This window comes from Anastrepha ludens, chromosome 4 (assembly GCF_028408465.1).
Source record: "Anastrepha ludens isolate Willacy chromosome 4, idAnaLude1.1, whole genome shotgun sequence".
Lineage (NCBI taxonomy): Eukaryota > Metazoa > Arthropoda > Insecta > Diptera > Tephritidae > Anastrepha > Anastrepha ludens.
In genome coordinates this window covers 4,686,886-4,708,476 of record NC_071500.1, presented here as the reverse complement: position 1 = coordinate 4,708,476, position 21,591 = coordinate 4,686,886, and the positions used below count along the sequence as shown (strand labels likewise).

Sequence of the window (21,591 nt, the reverse complement as noted above, 5' to 3'; positions counted from 1 at the left end):
AAAGATCTCATTACCAGTAAATACAAGTACATACGCCCTATTCTTAACACCCTTAGCTTCTCAATTTACTGGTAGTGATAAACTGAAAGCTGCTTGTTATTACTCACATGGAAATATCGTAATTCTTCACAGCTATTATACTAGAAGATCACTTGTGCATCTAAAAAAGTTTAAATTTTCTTCCAAAACAGCTTTAAATGGAGAGTAATTTTATTTTTAGCCACAGCTGAGCAGGAATGACGTCTAATCACATCTTCGTCCCAGAAAAATTAACGTCAGCAAAACAGCGTTCCAAATACCTGCACTCAACCAACTGACAATTCAAAACAACAAAACAGCCGTTAGACGCCAACAAAAAATACATCCAGAAAAACACTTTAAAATACTTTTGCGTGCATACTTAAGTATTTAAGTGTGCTTTTGCTTGTGTGCTTATGTACTTTCTTTCAGATAATTCACTTTACTTACATAACTACTGCGATAGGAAGACATAATTTCGTATTTGGCACAAAGGCCAGCCGTGAACTCTGCAAAAGACTTTTCACACCCGCTGCAATTATTTTCTTTCACAGTGAATTGGTTTTTTATTTCCTTTCTACACTCAATCGACTTATTTCTTATTCACTTCCTTTGCTGCGTATACTCGTTTCTTTCTCAATTTACGCTGCGCACTCCTGCTTAATTCACAAACGTGGTGGGATTTGTTGGCGGTGCGCGAGTTTGCAAATTTTTTTAAATATATTTTTTTTGTGCATTTTAGGAATTTTTTAAGTTGGCAGTTATTGTTTGCTTATTTAACTTAACGCGCCGCTGCAGCTATTTTCATTGAAATGCTCATTGAAATATTCATTGGCGTGTGAGCGACGTTGGAAAGCAAAATTTCTGCATAATAGTTTGAACAGAACTTCGCCAATTGGCGTGATAAAAAATGTTAATTTGTTTACTAAATCTTGCTTTATTATCTCACTTTTCTTTGTTGTTTTGTAACTTGTGGTTTTTTTTAATGTTTTTTGGGGACTTTTTTTTTGTTTTCTACAATTTCACTGCATTGCACGAGTGTCACGCTAGCTGCCACACTTCAATCAATTATCAATTACACTTTTTATTGCAGCTCTGTGCATTGGCGCTCGCGTTCGGGCTGGGCAACTGCCGTTCAATCACTTGTGTGCGCCCCAATCGATGATTGTCGAGTATCTGGTGGAATGTCACTGTCACCACTCAGCAGTACTCGTTCGGTCGCTCACGCCTGTTAAGGATCACTTTTTGTTGGCATTTCTTTAATGGTTGCATTTCATTTTTTATTTTTGTTTTCAATTTTTTTTTTTTTGTTTTGCATACCGGCGCATTTAAATTAATCGAAATGCACTTAAGGGTCTACAATAATTGTACTGTACAGTCTCGTTTGGCAATAAATTCTTTTCGAATTGCAATTTGCAAGTGTTGCTTGTGCCGCTTGCCTGCGGCGAGGCAGTCAGTGCATTGCACTTGCACAAATCCAGTGCACGCGTACAGGCCTTACATTCGCATAGTTTTTATCGAAATTGCATGCACTCACACAAACGTACACACACGCACACGCGCACTTAAGCATCGATTTACACCACTTGCTCAAATCCGTGTGGTTCCTTTTGTTTTTGTAATACGTTGCACACATAAATATAATTCCCTTTGCCGCGCCGGTCGATTCCTTAGCAATCCTGGCGCAACAGCTTAACAAATTAAAAACTCATTCGTATATTGGCGCACAGCGGCACGCACGAGCCGGCAAAAATACCCCAAAATACAACAAATATAAATATAGTATAGTGCGAAGGCAGCGCGAAAGTGGAGCGACGCGGCGGTGTGGATGCGAGCGAACAGCAGATGCAGAGGCAGGCGGGCACGCGTATGCAGTCTAACTTGTCACGTCATTTATATTTGTGCAGCTGCAGTATTTATTTAAACTACCCATAGAATTCACATTGTTGCCCTTTCCCCTGTGTTTTTCCTTGCTTTTTTTTTGATTTTGCACAGCCACCACTTCACGCCACTCGCGTGTTCCAATGTATTTTTAAAAATCACCAACCGAAGAAAATATTCCGACTCTGAGTTTCTGCTTCAAGTTTTTTTCCACATTTTCTTAGAATTCAGTGGAAATGGGAAAATGTGGAAAAGTGTCGCGCGTATTACTTTGTATGTTGCCGCTGTGGTGGCTGCTGCGCGTACGTTTCACTTGCAGGGCGCGTTGTCAAACGACTAAAACCGAAATCAGCTTCCGACTACTGACTCGCCACTAATAGCCACTGCGCCGTGCAGCGTTGCAGGCAATTTACACTCGCGCATAGCGGCAACTGCGAAGCGTCGGCGTCGGCTGCTTCATTTTGCTATTTAATACGATTAGAATCGATGAGATACGATAAAGCTTTAAGCAGTGGAAAATAATATAAACATTGGCGCTGAGAAAAGTGTTTCCCTCTGCGTCAGATATTCAAATTTCCTATGGGCAAATGATTGCGGTGAGTTGCGAGCGGGTCAGGCTACTCTATGCCTGCCTACCGAATGCTCACTCTCAGTTGCGCACAGGCGAGTAGCGAACGCTCCGCCGTGCAGTGCTCAGCAAAAATGTTCAATAGTGAAGATGGTTTAGAGCGCGGCAGCCGTGCGCGTTTATGAGAAAATATGAATTTTTTATTTGAGAGTAATTCGCATGGGAGCGAATTGGAGGTGAGATATTCGTTGCAGAACCTGTGGGTGGGCGGAAGAGAACAACACCTCCTGGCTAGATTTTAAAAATTCACATTAGAGTTTTTTTATTATATTTATTTGTACAATAAATTTTAAATTTAACTTGGGTGAAGCGTTAACTGCTTTCAGCCTTCACATTAAAGTGAAATATGGAACAGCTGGACTCCTTGAAAAATATAATTTACTTTTTGCTTAGAAACTCCTTGAAACTCAGTTGAAACTGACTGCATGCAAATGATTTTTTTTCATAAATAAACATTTTTAAAATAAATTAATAAGCTTTTACGGATCTGCGTGCAGTAAAAAAGGTTAGAAAACTAACCTTTCGGATAATATCTTGCTTTAACAAATCTATGGAATCTTTTATGCATCAAAAAACATAAATTCCCAAAATATGTACATGCACATGAATGCAAATAGCTACGCACAGGATGCTCCAATTTACACAGGATTTTGCAGCTATTCACTCTTAGTTCCATACAAGCAGCATAAACCTACAAAAGTGGACTGTCTGTAAGCCAAAATGTGCTAAAAAATAATAAAATTAATTTTCGAACTGCACGAAATAAATATGACGCAATCAATTTGAGCACTGTTTTTTGATTATAAGACCTCGAAAATTTTACCATCACCCTGTCTTAATAAAATTTATTAGATTTTTACTATTAATACTAAAAATTAAAACAAGAAGCATTTTTTTATTGACTTATTTTTTGTGTGGCAAACTTCATTAAGCGGGAGTGAATAGGGTTGAAAATGTACACTCTCTAATCTCTATATCTACTGGAAAGAGCGCAACTAGGCTTTGGAATAAAATACTTTGCCTTAACAGTAGAATATCGCAAGCCGAGTTGCTAGCTTAGATTAGTCGGGTTGCCTGTCTAAGACAAGTCTCTCGATGATCCTAAGACCCATTGTGATACCTACATTTGATTGCCTTCCTCTAACTTCGTCTCCTTTCTTCTACATCTCCACAACTCCCGCATAAGTCATTGTGAGGTACACCCATTTTACTAGCAAGGATGCCAAAAGTGCAGTGCTTCGTTATAACAGCTGTGTGGACGCTGGTAGTTAATCTGTTGAATCCAAGCAGACATTTTGTCCTCTTAAGATTCAGTTTTGGCCAGAGCACTTTGCCTGCAGTAATCAGCGACCACCTTTTATTAGTTTCCGCGATTATTTACGCTTAAGTCAATCGCAGTGTACAGGATTGCTAATATTTTCTACCACTCGCTGAAGGTCTAGTTGAGAGCCTTTCCTTGCACACTCATGCGCTGTTTCATTCCGCTCCACTCCAGAGTGGCCGGGGACCAAACAAAGTGTGGTGCTGTGTTGTTGAGCGAGAGCGACCTCCTGCATTGTTTAACACATCTTGGATTGTTGTGTGCTGAGGCCAGTGCCTTGATCGCTGCTTGTCTTTCAACAAAAATGGTAAGGTTTGCTGGAGGTAAGGCCATTAGTCTTATCGTCTTTGCTGCTTTGACTAGCTTGAAAGACACTACACCGGTCTGGGACAATTTAGGGATAATAAGCACACTCACGCTCCAGTGCCAGTGGCTATCTTTGAAACGTCAGTATAAATATGGTGACTACTATCATCCGATATGACTCTGGTCTGGAAATCCTTTCTGTCGCGTATTCTTATTTTATAGTCTTTCTTTCAGACCAGTAAGGAAAACCCACTAAGGGAGAAAAGTCTGAAGAAAAGCACATTACTCTAAGAATTTAACTCGGGTTTTGATGACATTTCGCAGTATTTATTTTTAATGTAAGCAATAGACATCTGTTCATATCATCCTCGTCAATTCCTTTTATTCCGAATGGATCAAAAGGCCTTCACAAAACGATTCCGTCGCGTACAGTTCTTTGCAGTGACTTTAATTTCCTAAAATGGCGTTCCTGTAGCACTCATCGATGCACTTGAAAAGGAGGTCTTCTCCATATTTTCCATGTGCACCTAGTCCGACCTCGCCGTCTACTATCTTGCGGCTTCCTTATAGCGCCTGCCTGGAGACTTCAGTTGCGTTCTTTCGTAAGGTATGCGCGGTCAATTTCCGCTTTCTAAATTTTATCTCAGATTGGATGGGTAGCTGCTTGTGCTGGTGCCAAAAATTTGCGTTGGAAGATGTTCTAGGTCACCAGATGCGCAGAATCCGTTTTGGTAAGAGCCTGAAGCGTAGGCTAACGGCTTGTACATGTTTTTGCATCATGAATGGAATGTGCTGGGATCAACTTTTAATTTTTCAATATTTTTGTATTATATTTTACTTTATTGAATAAATACATAATTTGATCATTTATTTTCGGTTCTTAAAACAGAAAATTATCTACAAGAAATGGGTGTTGTTAATGAGTTTAAGTATCTCGGAGTTATGCTGGGTGCGCGAGAGATACATCAATTGCCATACAAGGCCAGAAACCTGAGACTCCGAAAATATAAAACCGTCATAAGACCTACACTCACTTACGGTTGCAAAGTCTGATTGCTGAAGTCAAATGAAGTCAATCAATTAATTTGTTTCGAAAGAAATATTCTCAGAAAGATATTTTGCTCTGTACGGCTTGAAGGTGATACCTACCGCATTCGCACAATGACGACTTAGACACACTTATCAGAGGTCCAAATGTTATCAGATACCTTAAAACATAAAGAATTCGATGGTATAGAAGATAGATAGAACTGTAAAACAGATATTCGAAACAAATCCACAAAGCGATAGAAAAAGAGGTCGGTCGAGAAAACGATGGAGAGATGACAAAGGCGAAGACATATGAACTATGGGCATATCTGATGACAAAAGAAAACGAAAGTAATCGTTCACCCTGATCTGAGATGCTATGGTGATGAAGCTTGGGTGTTGTGGAAATGCATGGGGGTGCCTTGAATTTAGCTAACTCTTATTCACCAACTTTCTTCAAAATCGATGAAATTGCGCGTATTTGACATTTATAGAAAAGAAAAAGCAACTTCACAATTTATGTACTTAAAAGAGATAAGAGAAAGTAACATGAATTATTTAATACTTTTTTTTAGTAGGAATTTCTTCATATATACGCACGCGAATTTAAATCATATTACTATTGATTAATTTGCGGCATACATTCATTGCTTAGTCGATTCCAACCAGAAGCTGAACCAACTGAAGTCAATTCATACGCGGTCCCTTTTTCTCATTCCTGAGAGAAACTGCTCCAACGATTCCCATTTATTAACCCACTGGAAGACAATTTCTCACTCGAAATTATTTGTTTTTCTTGCAGCTAAATAAATTTATTTTTATTATCTCGCTTCTCAAAATAAAAAAGAATAATTCGTTAAAACATTGCAGAGAGCGATCAGCTTCACTTTCATAAACAGACGAGTTGTGCTACTGTGAGCGCCCACATGAGCTGGGCTAGGCAACAGGTGTGCGTGTGTATGTATAAATGTTCGTTGAATAGCTGTACACACTCGCACACATCCACATTGGCCTGAAAATGTTTGAGAATTTATGCCACTGCTTGAGTGGTGCAGCCGAGCAGAGCGCTTTGCCGCCGAATCGCATACCTTGTTGCATTTTTTTAATAGACTCTGCAATGTGGTTGTTGTTATTATTATTGGAACTCGTGTGCGCGAATATGCAGTATTGTATGGGCGTGTGGGAAAAGTATTTTTTATTGGCATTCGTGTGGCTTCCATTTGAATTGTTGCAATTCCGCTACTTCGAACAGCTCTAATTGTCTGTTTTGCGGGAAGTGTTCGCTAAAGTTATGCAAATTTCACCACCCCTACGCCAAACCACCCACTCACTCACTCACTCACTCAGCGGTACTACTACTCTTTTTTCGCTGCCACCGCCACCGTCATTACCACGACTTGTGATGTCACGCTCTCAATCGCTAGCGACGCCTATGTGAAATAATCGAAACACTTTGGCGTCTTTTCAGCAGTGGTTGGTCGCTTGGTTGAGCTGATTTCCTAATTTATGACACTTTTTTATTTGTGTAAGCTTTTTTTCTTTTTTGTTTTTTTATGAAAGTGCAACGTCACTTCTGATTCTCGCTGCGTGGAATGCAGAGATGATGAAGACAGTGATTGGTGACGATGTATAAGGCTGTAACGTGGACGCTGCTGTTTTAAATAGATTTGTGCTACTTTCGGCAAAATAAAATCTGAAGACCGGAAATTGTGTAAGAAGGACGAGTGAGCGCATTTTTTGTTTGTTTTAGAAATACAAACAAAACTCACACTGATTTTGAGAACTTTTTTGGTCGCGCTGTTGTGAGTTTTCTCCATCTAACGCCTACTCCTTACTTCCTTTATATGGAAGAAAACTCTCAACACCGTCAACAGAAAAAATTTTCAAAAATAAATGGAACATGATAGAGGAGCTGAGCAGGATGGATGAACTGAGAAAGAAGCCATCAAGGTTTCAGGACTCAAGGGAGTTAGAGGAAACGAGAAAGTGGATATACAAGAGTAAGCAGGCGAAAGTCGTCCTGTACAAAGCTAGCACTGGTGATAGACACCCACCTCTCTGCAATCAATTAATGTATATAAATGCAGCATGCCGGGGCTGGAATTGTTGGACCGCATTTCAAAAAAGCTATTGCAATAGGAAAAATCACTTCCATTTTCCTGGCGAAGGTCCACGCCTTAGAGTTGTGTGTCCGAGGATGTCTACGGAGAGGCACGCGCGTTGCCAATATTAACATTCTCTCTGACAGTCAAGCAGCTCTAAAATAGCTGGATAGCTTCTCATTCCAAACAAGGTTGGTCTGGGAATGTTTTAAAAACCTCAACATCCTAGCATTAAGAAACTCTGTTACCTTGATGTGGGTTCCGGAATATGAGGGGCACGAAGGGAATGAAATTGCGGACACTTTAGCGACCCTTCATAGGTCGTGAACCTTTCTTCGGGGTAAATAACAGCTTCAAAAATGCCTTTCTACGTGAGCAGGAACAACGAGGCCTAATCGACTACTGGAGAGCCCAATCGAGCATACGGCAATCGAAAAGACTCATAGATCCAGAACGGATAAAGGCCGAGGCAATCCTTAACCTAAGTAGAAATGACTTAAAACTTTACACTGAACTGCTAATAGGGCATTGTAAATTTAATTATTACATGAAGAAGATAGGAGCGTTAGAAAACGATTCCTGTAGACTCTGCAAAGAGGCACAAGAAAGAGCTGAACATATTCTATGCGATTGCCCAGCAGTGGCACGACGCAGACTAAACTACCTGGGAAATGAGGCTCTAGATCAAAACCTCTTGGTAGAAATTCAGCCTTCAGTAGTTTTAGGATTTATTAACAGCCTAAAACTGTTAGAGTAGGCTACATGGCTGCACAATAGGTCTCTTCAGGTCGCAGTGCACAAACAGCCAATCAATAATAATAAAATAGATGCAACAATGATTCAAGAAGTGAACTCAAGATGGGAAAGAACCAGGTCTCGCAGGTCCCGCAGGCAACATGTCAGGTCTACAAAATATATTTTATCTCTTTCCAGGAAAGAGTGTAAACTTGTAGTGGGGATACTGACGGGACACTGTCTTATGGTAAACTGAAGTCAGAGCTGAACGATACATGCGCAATATTTTACGAAGACAATGCAAGAGGAACTCTGGAACACCTCTTCTGCCACTGCCCTGCACTTAGGAAAGCACAATTAAACTGTTTAGATTTCGTATCGTTTTCAATCTTAGAAAGTGTGGCAGATAAACAATTAGCAGCCTACTTAAATTGTCAACACTGTGTATTAAAGACTAAATATAAAGTTCTTAAACTCTCTCAGTTTGGATCAATTTCTGGTCTATGCGCGATCTACAGGATAAGCCAGGTCTAACCTAACCTATCCTAATGCAATTTTTGAACCACTTAAAACATGCATTTTTATTATACAAAAATTAAATGATTTATAAAACTGCATACCCGGAATTTTTCTAAAAATTTTGAGTAAAAAGTGTGAAATTTTGATGAAAATTTACCGAATTTTTACAAATTTTATGCTAATTTCGAAACTTTCTTTTATATAGTTTTTGTTACAGTATGAACTAATTTGAATTTTGATTGAGAAATAATTTAAATTACAAAATAAATAAATAAATAATTTATTAAAATTTACCCAGTTACGCTCCCAGTATCTGAATTATTCAAAATTACAAAAATTTTAACGAAACTCTGTAAATCATCGAAAAGCAAAGAACTAATAAAACCAATTGCAAAACAGCTGCCGCTCCTGTATGTAATTAAGAGGAAGATGCAAGGCACCTGATCAGTCAGGAAATGTCAAGTATCTACGCTGCTTGAAGCTACGTGAGTCGCCTTTATGTTCAGTATGTCATGAAGAGGAAGAGGCCTGTGTTTTTTGTACGTCCATGATTTGTGACGAGCAGACGCCACGCAAGATCCGAAAAGACCAGAGAACCTAGTCGTCATCATGATGACTTCAAAATATGCACGAAAAAGATTGTGTCAACTCTCAGCAAAGTGCAACATGCTTAAAGCCTTCATAAGTGAGTACAAAATCCGTCTTTGAGGTCAATAGTAGCTAAATAAACAATACTAAATCAGGAAACAGACTCCTGAAGGGGGACGTGAAACAAGTATGGTGGGAGAGGGCGAGCAGGCCTAACTGAGGTGGTGGGAAGGTTAAAGTGTATGCCACTTTTGACGAGCTGCATGTGAAGAGTAACTGACGTAGAGCCTAATATTCAAACCGTCTTCGGACTGTCTACAAGGGCGGTTCAATAAGTACCCGTGTTTGATGACAAAGGGCGTTCCTGAAGGAAGTTGGTATTAGCAGCATGTACTGCCATCTATCAAACGATGGCAAAACAAATTTCAGACTGATTGATAGATTAGTTTGTATTTGGCAGCTATTCCATTAGACGTATTTCGTGATTTTCGCTAAGATGCAAAAATAGCTGTGCCGTTCGGTAATTCGCTTTTTGTTTTTGGATGCCAAAAAAATGAGAGGAGATAAAAGCAAAGTTAAATGCAGTTTGTGGGGACGCTTCGCTGTCGATGACCATAGTTAGTTATTGGTTCAACGAATTTAAACGTGGGTGGATCTGCTCCAAAGAAGGGGAAGACAGTCCCATCGGCCGAAAAGGTCATGGCGCCGATTTTTTGGGATGCAAACGGCGTCATCCTCATAAATTTTTTAGAAAAAGGATGAACAATCACTGGACAATACTGCAGTGAGTTATTGGTCCGCTTTCAAAAAAAAATTCAAGGAGATACGGCCGCATTTTGCGAAAAAAAGGTGCTGCTTCACCACGATAACGCTCCAACATATTTATCCGAAGTTGTCGCCGCCAAACTGCATGAATTGCCGCCACATCCCGTATTCACCCGATCCGGCTCTATACGACTTTTTTGCGGGAAAAATTTTAGTTCAAACGAGGAAGTCATCGCCGAGACAGAGGCGTCTTTTGGAGAGTTTGACAAATCCAATTTTTTGGAGGGGCTAAAAAATACTATTATTTTAATTCTATAGAATTTGGTTTTCATTAAAATTCCCTCTCTTATTTGCAAATCTTATTTGTGTCTGTGTCTTTGTTTGTGTGTCTGACAATTCCTATATTTATCTCTAGGTTTATTTAAAATACAATTTTAATTTTAGTTTTCATTTTAATTTCAATTATACATACATACATTAACAGTTGAATTTACAGTTAAATTGAAATAATTAAATTTTGGAAGATGATCCGCGCGACACAACTTTGTGATGATTTTATTTGCCATATTGCAAATATTGACTCAAATGTAATACCCACCGGTTTGTTAGCCTCAAGAAGGCCAAAGCAATTCAAGGGCAATATACTCAATTTAGAGTTCCATACAATTATACGAGTGTCGGCGCACGGCACACAAAGTACTAGAATGGAACAAATCTAAGTACTAAAGCCTATATCTTCCTTTCTATCAGTTATCTTCGAAGGAAGCTAGAAATAGCAAAGATATTGAAGATAAATAGCTTTTGGGATGAACCAAAATCCTGCCGAATTGCCGGCATTTTATTTCACACTCACAACGCAGAGACCAGAAAACCAAAAAGATTTCGCAGTTTGCCGTGGAAACTTTTCATAACTCTGCAGTGGTGTAAATGTACCAGAGATGTGTAAAAGAACTAAGAATCGAGTGTCAAAATAAACAAAACAAACAAGAAAAGTTAGGGCAGGTTAGTGTAGACAAGAAAGGTATGGAAAAAGAGAGGAGAAATTAAGTAGTTGCTTATATTTAAGGCAAAAAAAAACTGTAAAATTCTACAACTAAATCTGCTAAACACATTATTCCTCCTCTCAACCATTTCCTCAACTGTAACTCCAAGAAACTACCTTTTACCGCTTACAAAGTTATATTGTAAATTGACTAGTGGATCTGGTTCTAACGGGCGCCGCCTTACACCATCTCGCGGGACAAAAAAAGGGTTGCTTGTGCACTGCTTGCATTTTTCAGATCGCAGCTAAGTTGCTACACTTATGAAAGGGGTATTCTGGTCTAGACGCCTTAATTTTAGGTATTTTTAAAACTGAGATAAAAAAACTGAAAAACATTTTTACTGTCCATTTTTTATGGTTTTTATTAATATCGGGGATTTACAGGCCGGTGGAGTGGGGGTTACATAAAAACTGTGCTCCATGGTAGACATGATTCCAACCCTTGTAGTGATCTAAAAAAAACAAAATAAAAAAATTTTTCAGATTACGCCAAATCAAAGAAAAAAAAGAGAAATTCACAAAATGGCGTCAACTTGGAAAAAAATTGTTTACCCTCTTTTATAACTTTTTAAATTCTTAAAAAGTACATCAAACTTAAATTTTTCACAATCCGAGGCAGGCGCGATAGACAGGTATATACAATAATAAAAAATTCTTATCAAATCTCAAAGCGATTGGTCAAGTAGAACTTGAGATATCAAGTCGACCATCTCAAAAAAAGTAGTTTTGAGAAAATCCCGTTTAAAGTTAAAGCAAAAATTCCAATAGAATAACTTAGGTCATAATATTTACTAGTCACTCACTCTGGATATATATATATATTAAAAATAAAAAAAAATAATAATTGGCGCGTACACTTCTGTTAGGTGTTTGGCCGAGCTCCTCCTCCTATTTGTGGTGTGCGTCTTGATGTTGTTCCACAAATGGAGGGACCTACAGTTTCAAGCCGACTCCGAACGGCAGATATTTTTATGAGGAGCTTTTTCATGGCAGAAATACAGGAGGTTTGCCATTGCTTACCGAGGGGCGACCGCTATTAGAAAAATGTTTTTATTAATTTTGCTTTCACCGAGACTCGAACCAACGACCTCTCTGTGAATTCCGAATGGTAATCACGCACCAACCCATTCGGCTACGGCGGCCGCCGTATATATATTCTAGAAGTAAAAAGTATATATAAATGAATAGAATAAATAAAGGTTGTGGGGGTAACCAAAGATTTTCTGGAAAAAACGAGTCCTCAAGTCGTCCGGTAACATCTGCCGCTCATTGTACGATTCGCTCCACTCGGCCGGCTTAGACGCCACGTCACAAAATCCACTGTATCTCCGAAAATAATTCAAATTTTGAAAAATCCGTTGAAGGGCATATTTTCGAAAGTCTAAACTTTGGAAAAAAATAAATCGATTTTTTCAAATTTCTAGACCAGAATACCTCCTTAAGAGATATTGTGGGCCCCAGAATCAGCAGCTTTATTTAAACTCGCAACACACTGTAGGGCGGTAAGATCTGTAACTTATAATTGCATACAATCTGTTCACAATTCTAAGAACGAGTACTGGTATATGTGAGATCACTGTTCATCAATGATGTTGGCATAGCCTACCTTGCACCTAGTCTTCAAACTTCTTTATTGTTACGTATACGCACTGCTGCTCTGTTGTTTTCTTATTGTTTTGTGACTATTGAAAGGCGGAGACTGAGTTACGATAAATGTTATGTGCTTGATTTCGGATTCTGCCAAATTCCTAACAGATTATTCAACTCAGTACTTGGATTGAACACCAGGAACATCAAAACACTATTCAGCAAAAAGTTACAACTGGAGCCTACCAGCCGAAAGGCTCAATAGATTAAACGTAACTCATTCAAAACGGCAAATTAACTAACTTCTTCAACGCAGCAGATATTGGCTCGATTCAGCTCTCTAATCCTCTAACCAGCTGCTCTTAGTAACTTAAACGTCAGGAATATGGAAAGCATTTCTGAGGCCACTATTAATTCCATGAAAAAGCTCAAACAACGAAACCTTCTGACCAACTTTTTTACTTCTACATAAATTTAAATTTGTCTACTACCTTCGAGGATGTGAAACTTCTGATGAAAAATTACTACACTTTGGTTAAAAGAATTATTTATTTAATCGATAAAGGGGCATAAAGTTTTCCACTTACTATGTAAATAGTATGAAAGACCATGCGAAATTATAAAGTCCTTACATGTGAGGTTTAAGTATGGATATACTGAAAAGAAAAAACCGAAGGCACTTTTAATGAGTCAGCACCAAAGTTCTTACATTTTTCTCAAGAAATTGTTTTGTATTAAAATTTGTTTTACTGATTTCAGCTTTATATACAATACATCAATACAATGCAGCATTAAATACAACAACAAACAACTTTTATTTTTTCCATTGATAAGCCCGACTGGTATGTCTGCCTGAAGTTACCTCTATTAAAATATGGTTGGCGTGACATCTCAAGAGTGGCGGTTCTGAAACAAAATAAAATAGTTATTAGTAAAGAGCAGAATTGTCGCTTTGACAATACCTACGTTGGTTGAAATCGGAATTAAATAAAGACCGAACTTCGCAAAACGGTTTATTATCTTCAAATTGAATTGCCACCATTGGGAAGCGTTGTTCTGGCGTTAAACAATTCACGATGACTTGCAGAGTCACAAATGTCAACACAGTTGGCCATTCTCAGCAACCCAAACATAGTTATCGATATTGACAGTTCTCAAAAAGCTAAAATAACACCCGATATATATATAAATGGCGCTTATGCCACTTTTTTTGGGTGGTTCGCCCAGCCCCACCTTCTATTTGTACTGTGTAGTCTGACGTTTTCCACAAATGGTGGGTTTTATACCGCCTCCGAAGAGTATATAATAGGACTATGAATAAGTTCGTGCGGTTTTTTTCCGAAATTTGAAACTTTATTGACGTAAAATGGTTACAAATTTAATATTCAAAATATTGTCCATCGCTTACTACTACTTTTTCCCATCTTTCTGGCAATTCACGGATTCCCTTTGTGAAAAATTCGGTCGGTTTTGCCGCAATCCACGAATCGATCCATTTTTTGACTTCATCGTAATTACGGAAGTGCTGGTCAGCCAGGCCATGTTGCATCGATCGGAAAAGATAGTAATCGGATGGCGCAAGGTCTGGACTATACGGCGGGTGGGGTAGGACATCCCATTTGAGCGTTTCTAAGTATGTTTTGACCACTTGTGCAACATGTGGCCGAGCATTGTCATGTTGCAAAATAACTTTGTCGTGTCTATCGGCGTATTGCGGCCGTTTTTCTCGCAGTGCTCGGCTCAAACGCATCAATTGTCGTCGGTAGACATCCCCCGTAATCGTTTCATTCGGTTTCAGTAGCTCATAATACACAACACCCAGCTGGTCCCACCAGATACACAGCATAACCTTCAGGCCATGAATATTCTGCGCCGACGTCGATGTTGAAGCATGGCCAGGGTATCCATACGTTGCCCGACGTTTTGGATTGTCGTAATGGACCCACTTTTCATCGCCAGTCACAATTCGATGCAAAAAACCCTTTCTTTTGTGCCGTTGAAGCAGTTGTTCGCATGCCATAAAACGGCGTTCAACGTCTCTTGGCTTCAATTCATACGGCACCCAATGGCCTACCTTTCGGATCATTCCCATGGCTTTTAAACGTTTGGAAATGGTTGATTGATCAACTCCCAAAGTTTTTGCAACCTCTTCTTGCGTTTGAGCCGGATCTTGATCGAGCAATTCCTCCAATTCGGTATCCATGAACTTTGGCGGCGCACCCTCGCGTTCTTCGTCTTCCAAGCCAAAATCACCACTTTTAAAGCGTGCAAACCACTTCTGGCACGTTCGCTCAGATAGAGCATGCTCACCATAAACTTCCACCAAGATACGATGACTTTCGGCTGCTTTTTTCTTCATATTAAAATAATGAAGAAGAATTCCCCGCAAAAACACATTATTTGGCACGAAATTCGACATTTTCAAGTGTGGTAAAAATATTGTTGTTTACGCTTCAAATAAAAAACTTATACTGACGTTTGTGCCTTACGACAGTAGCTCTCCAATGAATGTTTGGAAATGTGGATCGATGGAATAATAATCAAGTTACGCCATCTGTTGTAAAACCGCACGAACTTATAAATAGACCTATTAGTTTGTTTTTTATGAAGAGATTTTTCAAGGCAGAAATGCAGTTGGACATGTGCCATTGCCTGCCGCCGCCGCCAGCTATTACAAAAAACTTTTCCTATTATTTGGTTCGTATTACCCCGGAGTTTCGAGTAGGCACGCATTAACGCGTACCTCGGCTCCGGCGGCCGACGACATAACAAACATAACAACAAAAAGAAAAACAAACAGATCACAGAAGAATATTTGTTTTGAGTACGGCTCCAATTCTTCACTAATCAACTAGTACTTTTCTTACCACTCTAGAACTAGTTCCTGAACTAGAATGTTTGCTGAATAGTTTGAGTTTTCGCCACTCTTAAGCCTAGTGTTTTTAGTGGTCCTTTTCTTTCATTTGCCCTTTTAGTGGGTATTTTCTTAATTATAAATCATTTAGCTGGTTACACCCTTCGACCTAGGCTTGCGCACCTTACACACATCAAATAATTATTCATTAATCTCAAGGAGTTAACCATGGCCAAGTGGAAGGCTCAGTACTGGACTAGCTGACTAACACCCCGTCAAGGCGGCAACAATAAATCTTTTCTATTCTCTGATTTAAGACGAAATTCCAACGTAATTGACGCATGCATCCGAAACATTTAAAATGTAAATCAAAAGCAAATGTCACCAAAACACCCAAACATACATATATACTTTGCTTCTATGCAACAGCAACAACAATAATGTTAATAAAAACAACAATTACGAGAGATGTCTATACTCTGCTCTCGATTAGACAGGCATCAGAAATAAGCGAAAAATAAACGAAACAAAATTACATGAAATGTGGGCAGGAAAACTAATGTTAATCCCACATCGCACAGCGAAGTGTCACTTATGTAGGCGCGGTCACTCATACGCCCCGTATGGCCCCAGCTCATGTACGAGCAGGTATGCATACACACAAACATACCTATGCATGCACCTATTTACGTATGGAGGTGTCAGATTCACTGTTGGCATTGTTGTAGCTGCGGTTGTTATTGCTGTTAATGCCTTTTCACCACCCACCCACACGTTGCCCTGTCGCATCCACTATTCAGTTGCAGAACGACCGGCCGGCAGCGAGCATAATTTATGCCCCGACAAACATAAGCGACAGATTATGCAATAAAAATAGCAAACGCGAGTTGATTTAATTAATAGCTTCAATAATAGAATACAAGATTCCGAGCAAACCAATGCATGCAGACTATCGATGTGTGCATGTGTAAGTATGTGTGGAGTGTATGTATGCATTTTCTTGTGAGCAGCGCTGAAATTGGCCAGTCTTAAATCCAAAAATCCAAAATTCTGATCTGATTTGATTTCTAAATTTCATTGTTTACTGGTAGCGAAAACAAAAACTACAAAACGCCTACAGCCATGTGCTGCACAAAGTCAGCAGACCCACATACACACACAAATAGTGCTCCCATATACAGTAGCGGGTCGAGCGCATACTTTCGCGCCATTCAAATAGAATTATTACCGCGGGCGCGCAACTACTCGAATGCAGTGCATTGCATGTTTGTATGTTTGTGTGTAGGCAAAGTTATTTGCATGATGTATTTATTGTAGTGTTTGTTGTCGCTCCAATTTTCGATGTCTCTCTGCTTATTGCTGTTAATGTACCTGTTATTGCTTTTATAAAATGTATTGTATTTTTCTTTGATATTTGTTGTTGGTGCTGTAATACGTGCATATTGCGGTAATAAAGGGTGATATGCCTGCCACCAAACTATTTTTATGTGGCTTTCGATTTGCTTGCCACATGCCATTTGAAATGAAAATACGAGCACAAACATGCAACAACAACACTCACAGAATAAAAAACAAAAAAGTTTGCGCCAACAGACTAGCCCCCTACGATTGACTTCCATTGATTTCTTCTTTGGTTGTACCCAAAGCGAACATTTTACATCTCAGCCTGCATTGCGTGGAATTGTTGCACTTTCGATGAATTTAAAATCACGGCGATGATTTAGGAAATCTTAGTTGCCCCTCACTGAATGCCGTTTTGGGTAATTCAGAGTTTGTACTATAGTTGAAGAATGAGCCGTAATGCACTCCGAACTAATTTTTTTACAGTTCTAAAGTTTTATTTTATGTTTCATCGTCACCTTGGTTTCCTTTATATCCATTGGAGCATAGAGCCTCTTTTTGCGGTTGCTGCTATGGATGGACTAGGGTTAATGTTAAATGTTACATGAATTTTGCACCTCCAAATCCGATGCACAGGCTGCCGATGCAGGAAGATTTCTTGATAAACGTATTGGTAGTAAACTTCCCGGAAGCCTGTGAACGCTACTGTTGGCTCCCTAGAAGCTCCTCCGCTCCCGACTCTATGACATGAGCCTACCGACTCATGTAAGGCCCAGCTATACATCAAAGGTTATTAGCATGAGTGTTTATTGAATGGTGCCCAAACGTTCGCCATGACAATAGGTGACTCATAGACTCTCAGGATTTATGAAAAGTTCGGTGCAACCCAAAAACCTGCCTGAGACTATCCCCGCCTAACAGCTAAAAGCTGCCCGGGACTACTTATTGGTTCTGCAAATAACATAGCCCTAACATAGCCATAAGGTCTTTCTCCATCCACAATCTGTGACCCGTCCGATTGCTTACCGCTCAACATTCCTTACCCTCTCGATTCCCTAATTTCATAAACCGGGTTTTTTATGTTCAGCAAATTATAATGTTTATACCCAAGCCGACCTGATTAGCGTTAAAGGGCTAAGGATATTCAGAGGCCGGAGAAAATTATGATTTTCAATAATTTTTTTTTGCTAGTCAATTGCTTTATTTTACAAAAATAAACCCATAGAATTAATACATCATGTTTCAACTTGGCTTTAGCAATATTAAAAAAAAATTAATAATTGTAAAAGTTATCGCTGTTTGTGAGGAGCCCGTTTCTCCAGAAGTCCCTTGCGGTGATCTTCACAAATTCTTGGAGATTCATCTAAAATCAATCGGACAAGAGAAATTAGTTTTATTAATAGATAATTTTGTGCCTGATCGAAGCTTTTTTCAAAATTAACAATATGAAATCTACCAAGCGGTTTTCAAGTTACAGTAATCACCAGTTCAAAAAACAGGAAGGTTGAATTAGTTTTAAAGGTGGCACACAGATGGCGCTATTTATCACTTTATCGCGTTGGCAATACTGAATATATATTCATGACAAAGCCTCATCCCTAGGCATTGTTTATCAGTATCTGTCATTTCGCTGAAGTATAAACAACGCAGTGTTTTCGTGCTCCGAGTATGTCAACTTTCGTGCCGTCGAAACGCAATTTGCGGGAAGCTTTGCTTTTCTGCTTCAATTTGAAAAAAAATACAGCCCAAGCCCGTGAATTGCTGCAGGAGGCCTACCCAGACCATACTCCGTCGATTTCAACATGTGAGTACTGGTTTCGACGATTCAAAAGTGGTGATTTTCACACCGAAGACAAGGAGCGTCTTGGCCAGCCCAAAAAGTTCGAGGACGCGGAATTGGGGGAATTGGTAAACGAGGACTCGTGCCAAACCCAAGAAGAGCTTGCTGAATCATTGGGCGTTGATAAATCAAACGTTTGCAAGCGTCTAAAAGCAATGGGAATGATCCAAAAGCAAGGGCATTGAGTCCCGTACGAGTTGAAGCTGCGCGACGTCGAACGGCGACTTTTTACGTGCGAATTGCTGATCGAGCGACAAAATCGGAAGGGTTTTTTGCATCGGGTGGTGACTGGCGACGAAAAATGGATCCACTACGATAACCCAAAACGCAAAAAATCATGGGGTTTGCCCGGCCACGCATCAACGTCGACGGCCAAGCAGAATATTCACGGCAAGAAAATCATGATCTGCATTTGGTGGGATCAGGTCGGCGTCGTATATTTTGAGCTGCTCCAACCGGGCTAAACAATCACGGGGGATCGTTACCGACTGCAATTGATGCGTTTAAGCCGGGCATTGAAAGAAAAACGGCCGGAAACGGTAAAAAGGCACGACAAGGTTATTTTGCAACATGACAACGCTCGGCCGCATGTTGCTCAACCTGTCGCAAAATACCTTGGAACGCTTGGCTGGGAAGTGTTACCCCACCCGCCGTATAGTCCAGACATAGCTCCCTCCGATTATCATTTGTTCCGGCATATGAGTCTCGATTTGGCGGACCAGCGGTTCTCCTCGTACGAGGCTACCAAAATATGGGTTGAGTCATGGATAGCCAAGCAGCGGCCAGAATTTTGGAGAAACGGCATCCGAAAATTGCCCGAAAGATGGGCGAAAGTTGTAGCTAGCGATGGTCAATACTTCGAATAAAATATTTTGTACCGTTTTTTCACAATAAAGCCCCAAATCTTCGAAAAAAACCTTTAAAACTAATTCAACCTCCAATAGTTTTGGGCCCAAGCGGCGGAGGGCCTTTGTTAATTGTTGAATAACTCGAAAAGTATTTGTCGGACTCTTTTTAAAATTTGCAAACAATATTTTTAGGATATTATACATTAAGAAAATGCAAAAAAATATTTTTTAAAAATTCTGACTACTAATACTAAGTTCTTTGGTATTGGAACTTAAAATCTATTAACTTGAAAACTTTGAAAATCACAATTAAGATGCTTTTGGAGAAGATACTTTCTGTTATAAGATTTGGGGCTATAAGTTTGGCATGCATACATGTTAGTGTTACTAAATTCGATTTTAGGGCATAGTCTTCGGTTTTTGAGGTAGGTAGGGTATAGTCATAAATTAATCTGCAAAGCAGTCCAAATTGTTTTGATCTCCCTAAGCCCCCTTTATATCGCCAGTGAGACTAATTTTAACACTTGATGGTAAACTGCGCTGGAAAGCTCATGTAAACGAGAAGAGCTTGACTTGAAATTAAATATGCTATGATATAGGGCGGCCGCCATAGCCGAATGGGTTGGTGCGTGCTTACCATTCGGAATTCACAGGGAGAACGTTGGTTCGAATCTCGGTGAAACACCAAAATTATGAAAAACATTTTTCTAATAGCCTCGGCAGGCAATGGCAAACCTCCGAGTGTATTTCTACCATGAAAAAACTCCTCATAAAAATATCTGCCGTTCGAAGTCGGCTTGAAACTGCAGGTCCCACAAAATCGGAGGAGGAGCTCGGCCAAACACTCAAAAAGAGTGTACGCGCCAATTATATATATACATATACATATATATGATATATTTTCTTATTGGTAGGCGCTCACGTTTATCAACCCGCAACAAATTATTTATTCACATACAAACACTAAGGCTAGCTTGGCCTTACGATGTACAATTATCAGGATGCGCTTGTAGAAATACATACATTACCTCCATCCTGCAGAGCATTTTAAACGCGCCATTACATGTAAGGAATAGCGATCTTTATCGATATTCTGGCATACCAACTGTGGCTTAACTATCGAAGAAATTTGCCACACAAGCAGCGAGTAAAAAATCAAGTCAATGATGGCTATCTCGCATCCTTATGGAGAGCGAATAGCGATGATACTGTAAAATGCCGCTTAAAATAAGTGCATTCAGTACAAAAACAATTCTCATTATTTGCAATAAAAAATTTAGAAATTTAGATATTTCTCAAGAAATCTTTCTCGTAGATATAAACTTTTAAAACTTTCGTATGCTTCATAGTCGTGGAAAATTCGTTGGGGCTTAGTTCTTTGTTATGTAACTTGATTTACAAACCATTTTTTCTTCATTATACCATTCTGCAAAAACCCTCCAAAGCACTTAAAACCGTTGGCCTAACGTAAACTTGACAACTGCTACAAATAAACAGAATTAAGTATATTAAGATGTGTGATAATTTCAGAAGGCACAACTAACAGCGCAGTTATTGATGCCAATATCATGCTCTTATTATAAATTGTACCTGAGTGATCTTTTCCGGCATCAGGTTAAAGAAGTCACGCGAGAGTCAGCTGTGCGCAACCAAGTGGCTCGGAGAGGTCCGTCCCAATTCTGACGGCACTGCTGGTGGTTAGCAACATCATCTTGCATAGCCGTATTAGTTTTGCGGGGATACCAAATTCAGACATAGCGGCATACAGAAAACTCCTTTTCGTACGGTCGAATGCAACTTTGAAGTCGACGAAAAGATGGTGTGTGTCGATTCTCCTTTCATGGGTATTTTCCAATATTTGGCTTATTGGGAAAATCTCGTCGATTATAGATTTTCCAGGAATAAGGTCCAATCAGTTGGCTGAGATGCTTGTTTCACACAATAAGGGCCTTACAGGCGGAATTAAAAATAATAATCCCGCGGTTACTAGCCCGTATTAGATTATCCCCTTTCTTATGCATTGGGTATGGTACACTTAAATTCCAATCGGCAGGCATGTTTTCATCCGATCATATTATGCATCTTACCAGATCCTCGCCGCCATATTTGAATAGCTCAGCCGACAGTCCATCGCCTACCGTGGCTTTGTTGCCATCAACAATTAGGGTATCGGAATCTTTACATTCT

General features: G+C 39.5%; 1 protein-coding gene across 6 annotated transcripts in view; it reads right to left on the bottom strand.

The window, feature by feature from the left end:
• LOC128862087 (FH1/FH2 domain-containing protein 3) overlaps window positions 1–21,591 on the bottom strand; it is a 228,145-nt gene that overhangs the window by 176,451 nt on the left and 30,103 nt on the right. Inside the window, exon 1 of one of the 6 annotated variants that reach the window (XM_054100504.1) lies at window positions 469–2,240. The exons of the other annotated variants lie outside the window; for them this stretch is intronic. Coding sequence (XP_053956479.1) covers window positions 469–492 — 24 coding nt within the window. The 5' untranslated portion in view covers window positions 493–2,240. Of the gene's footprint in view, window positions 1–468; window positions 2,241–21,591 lie in introns of those variants that run through there. 6 annotated transcript variants of the gene reach the window in all.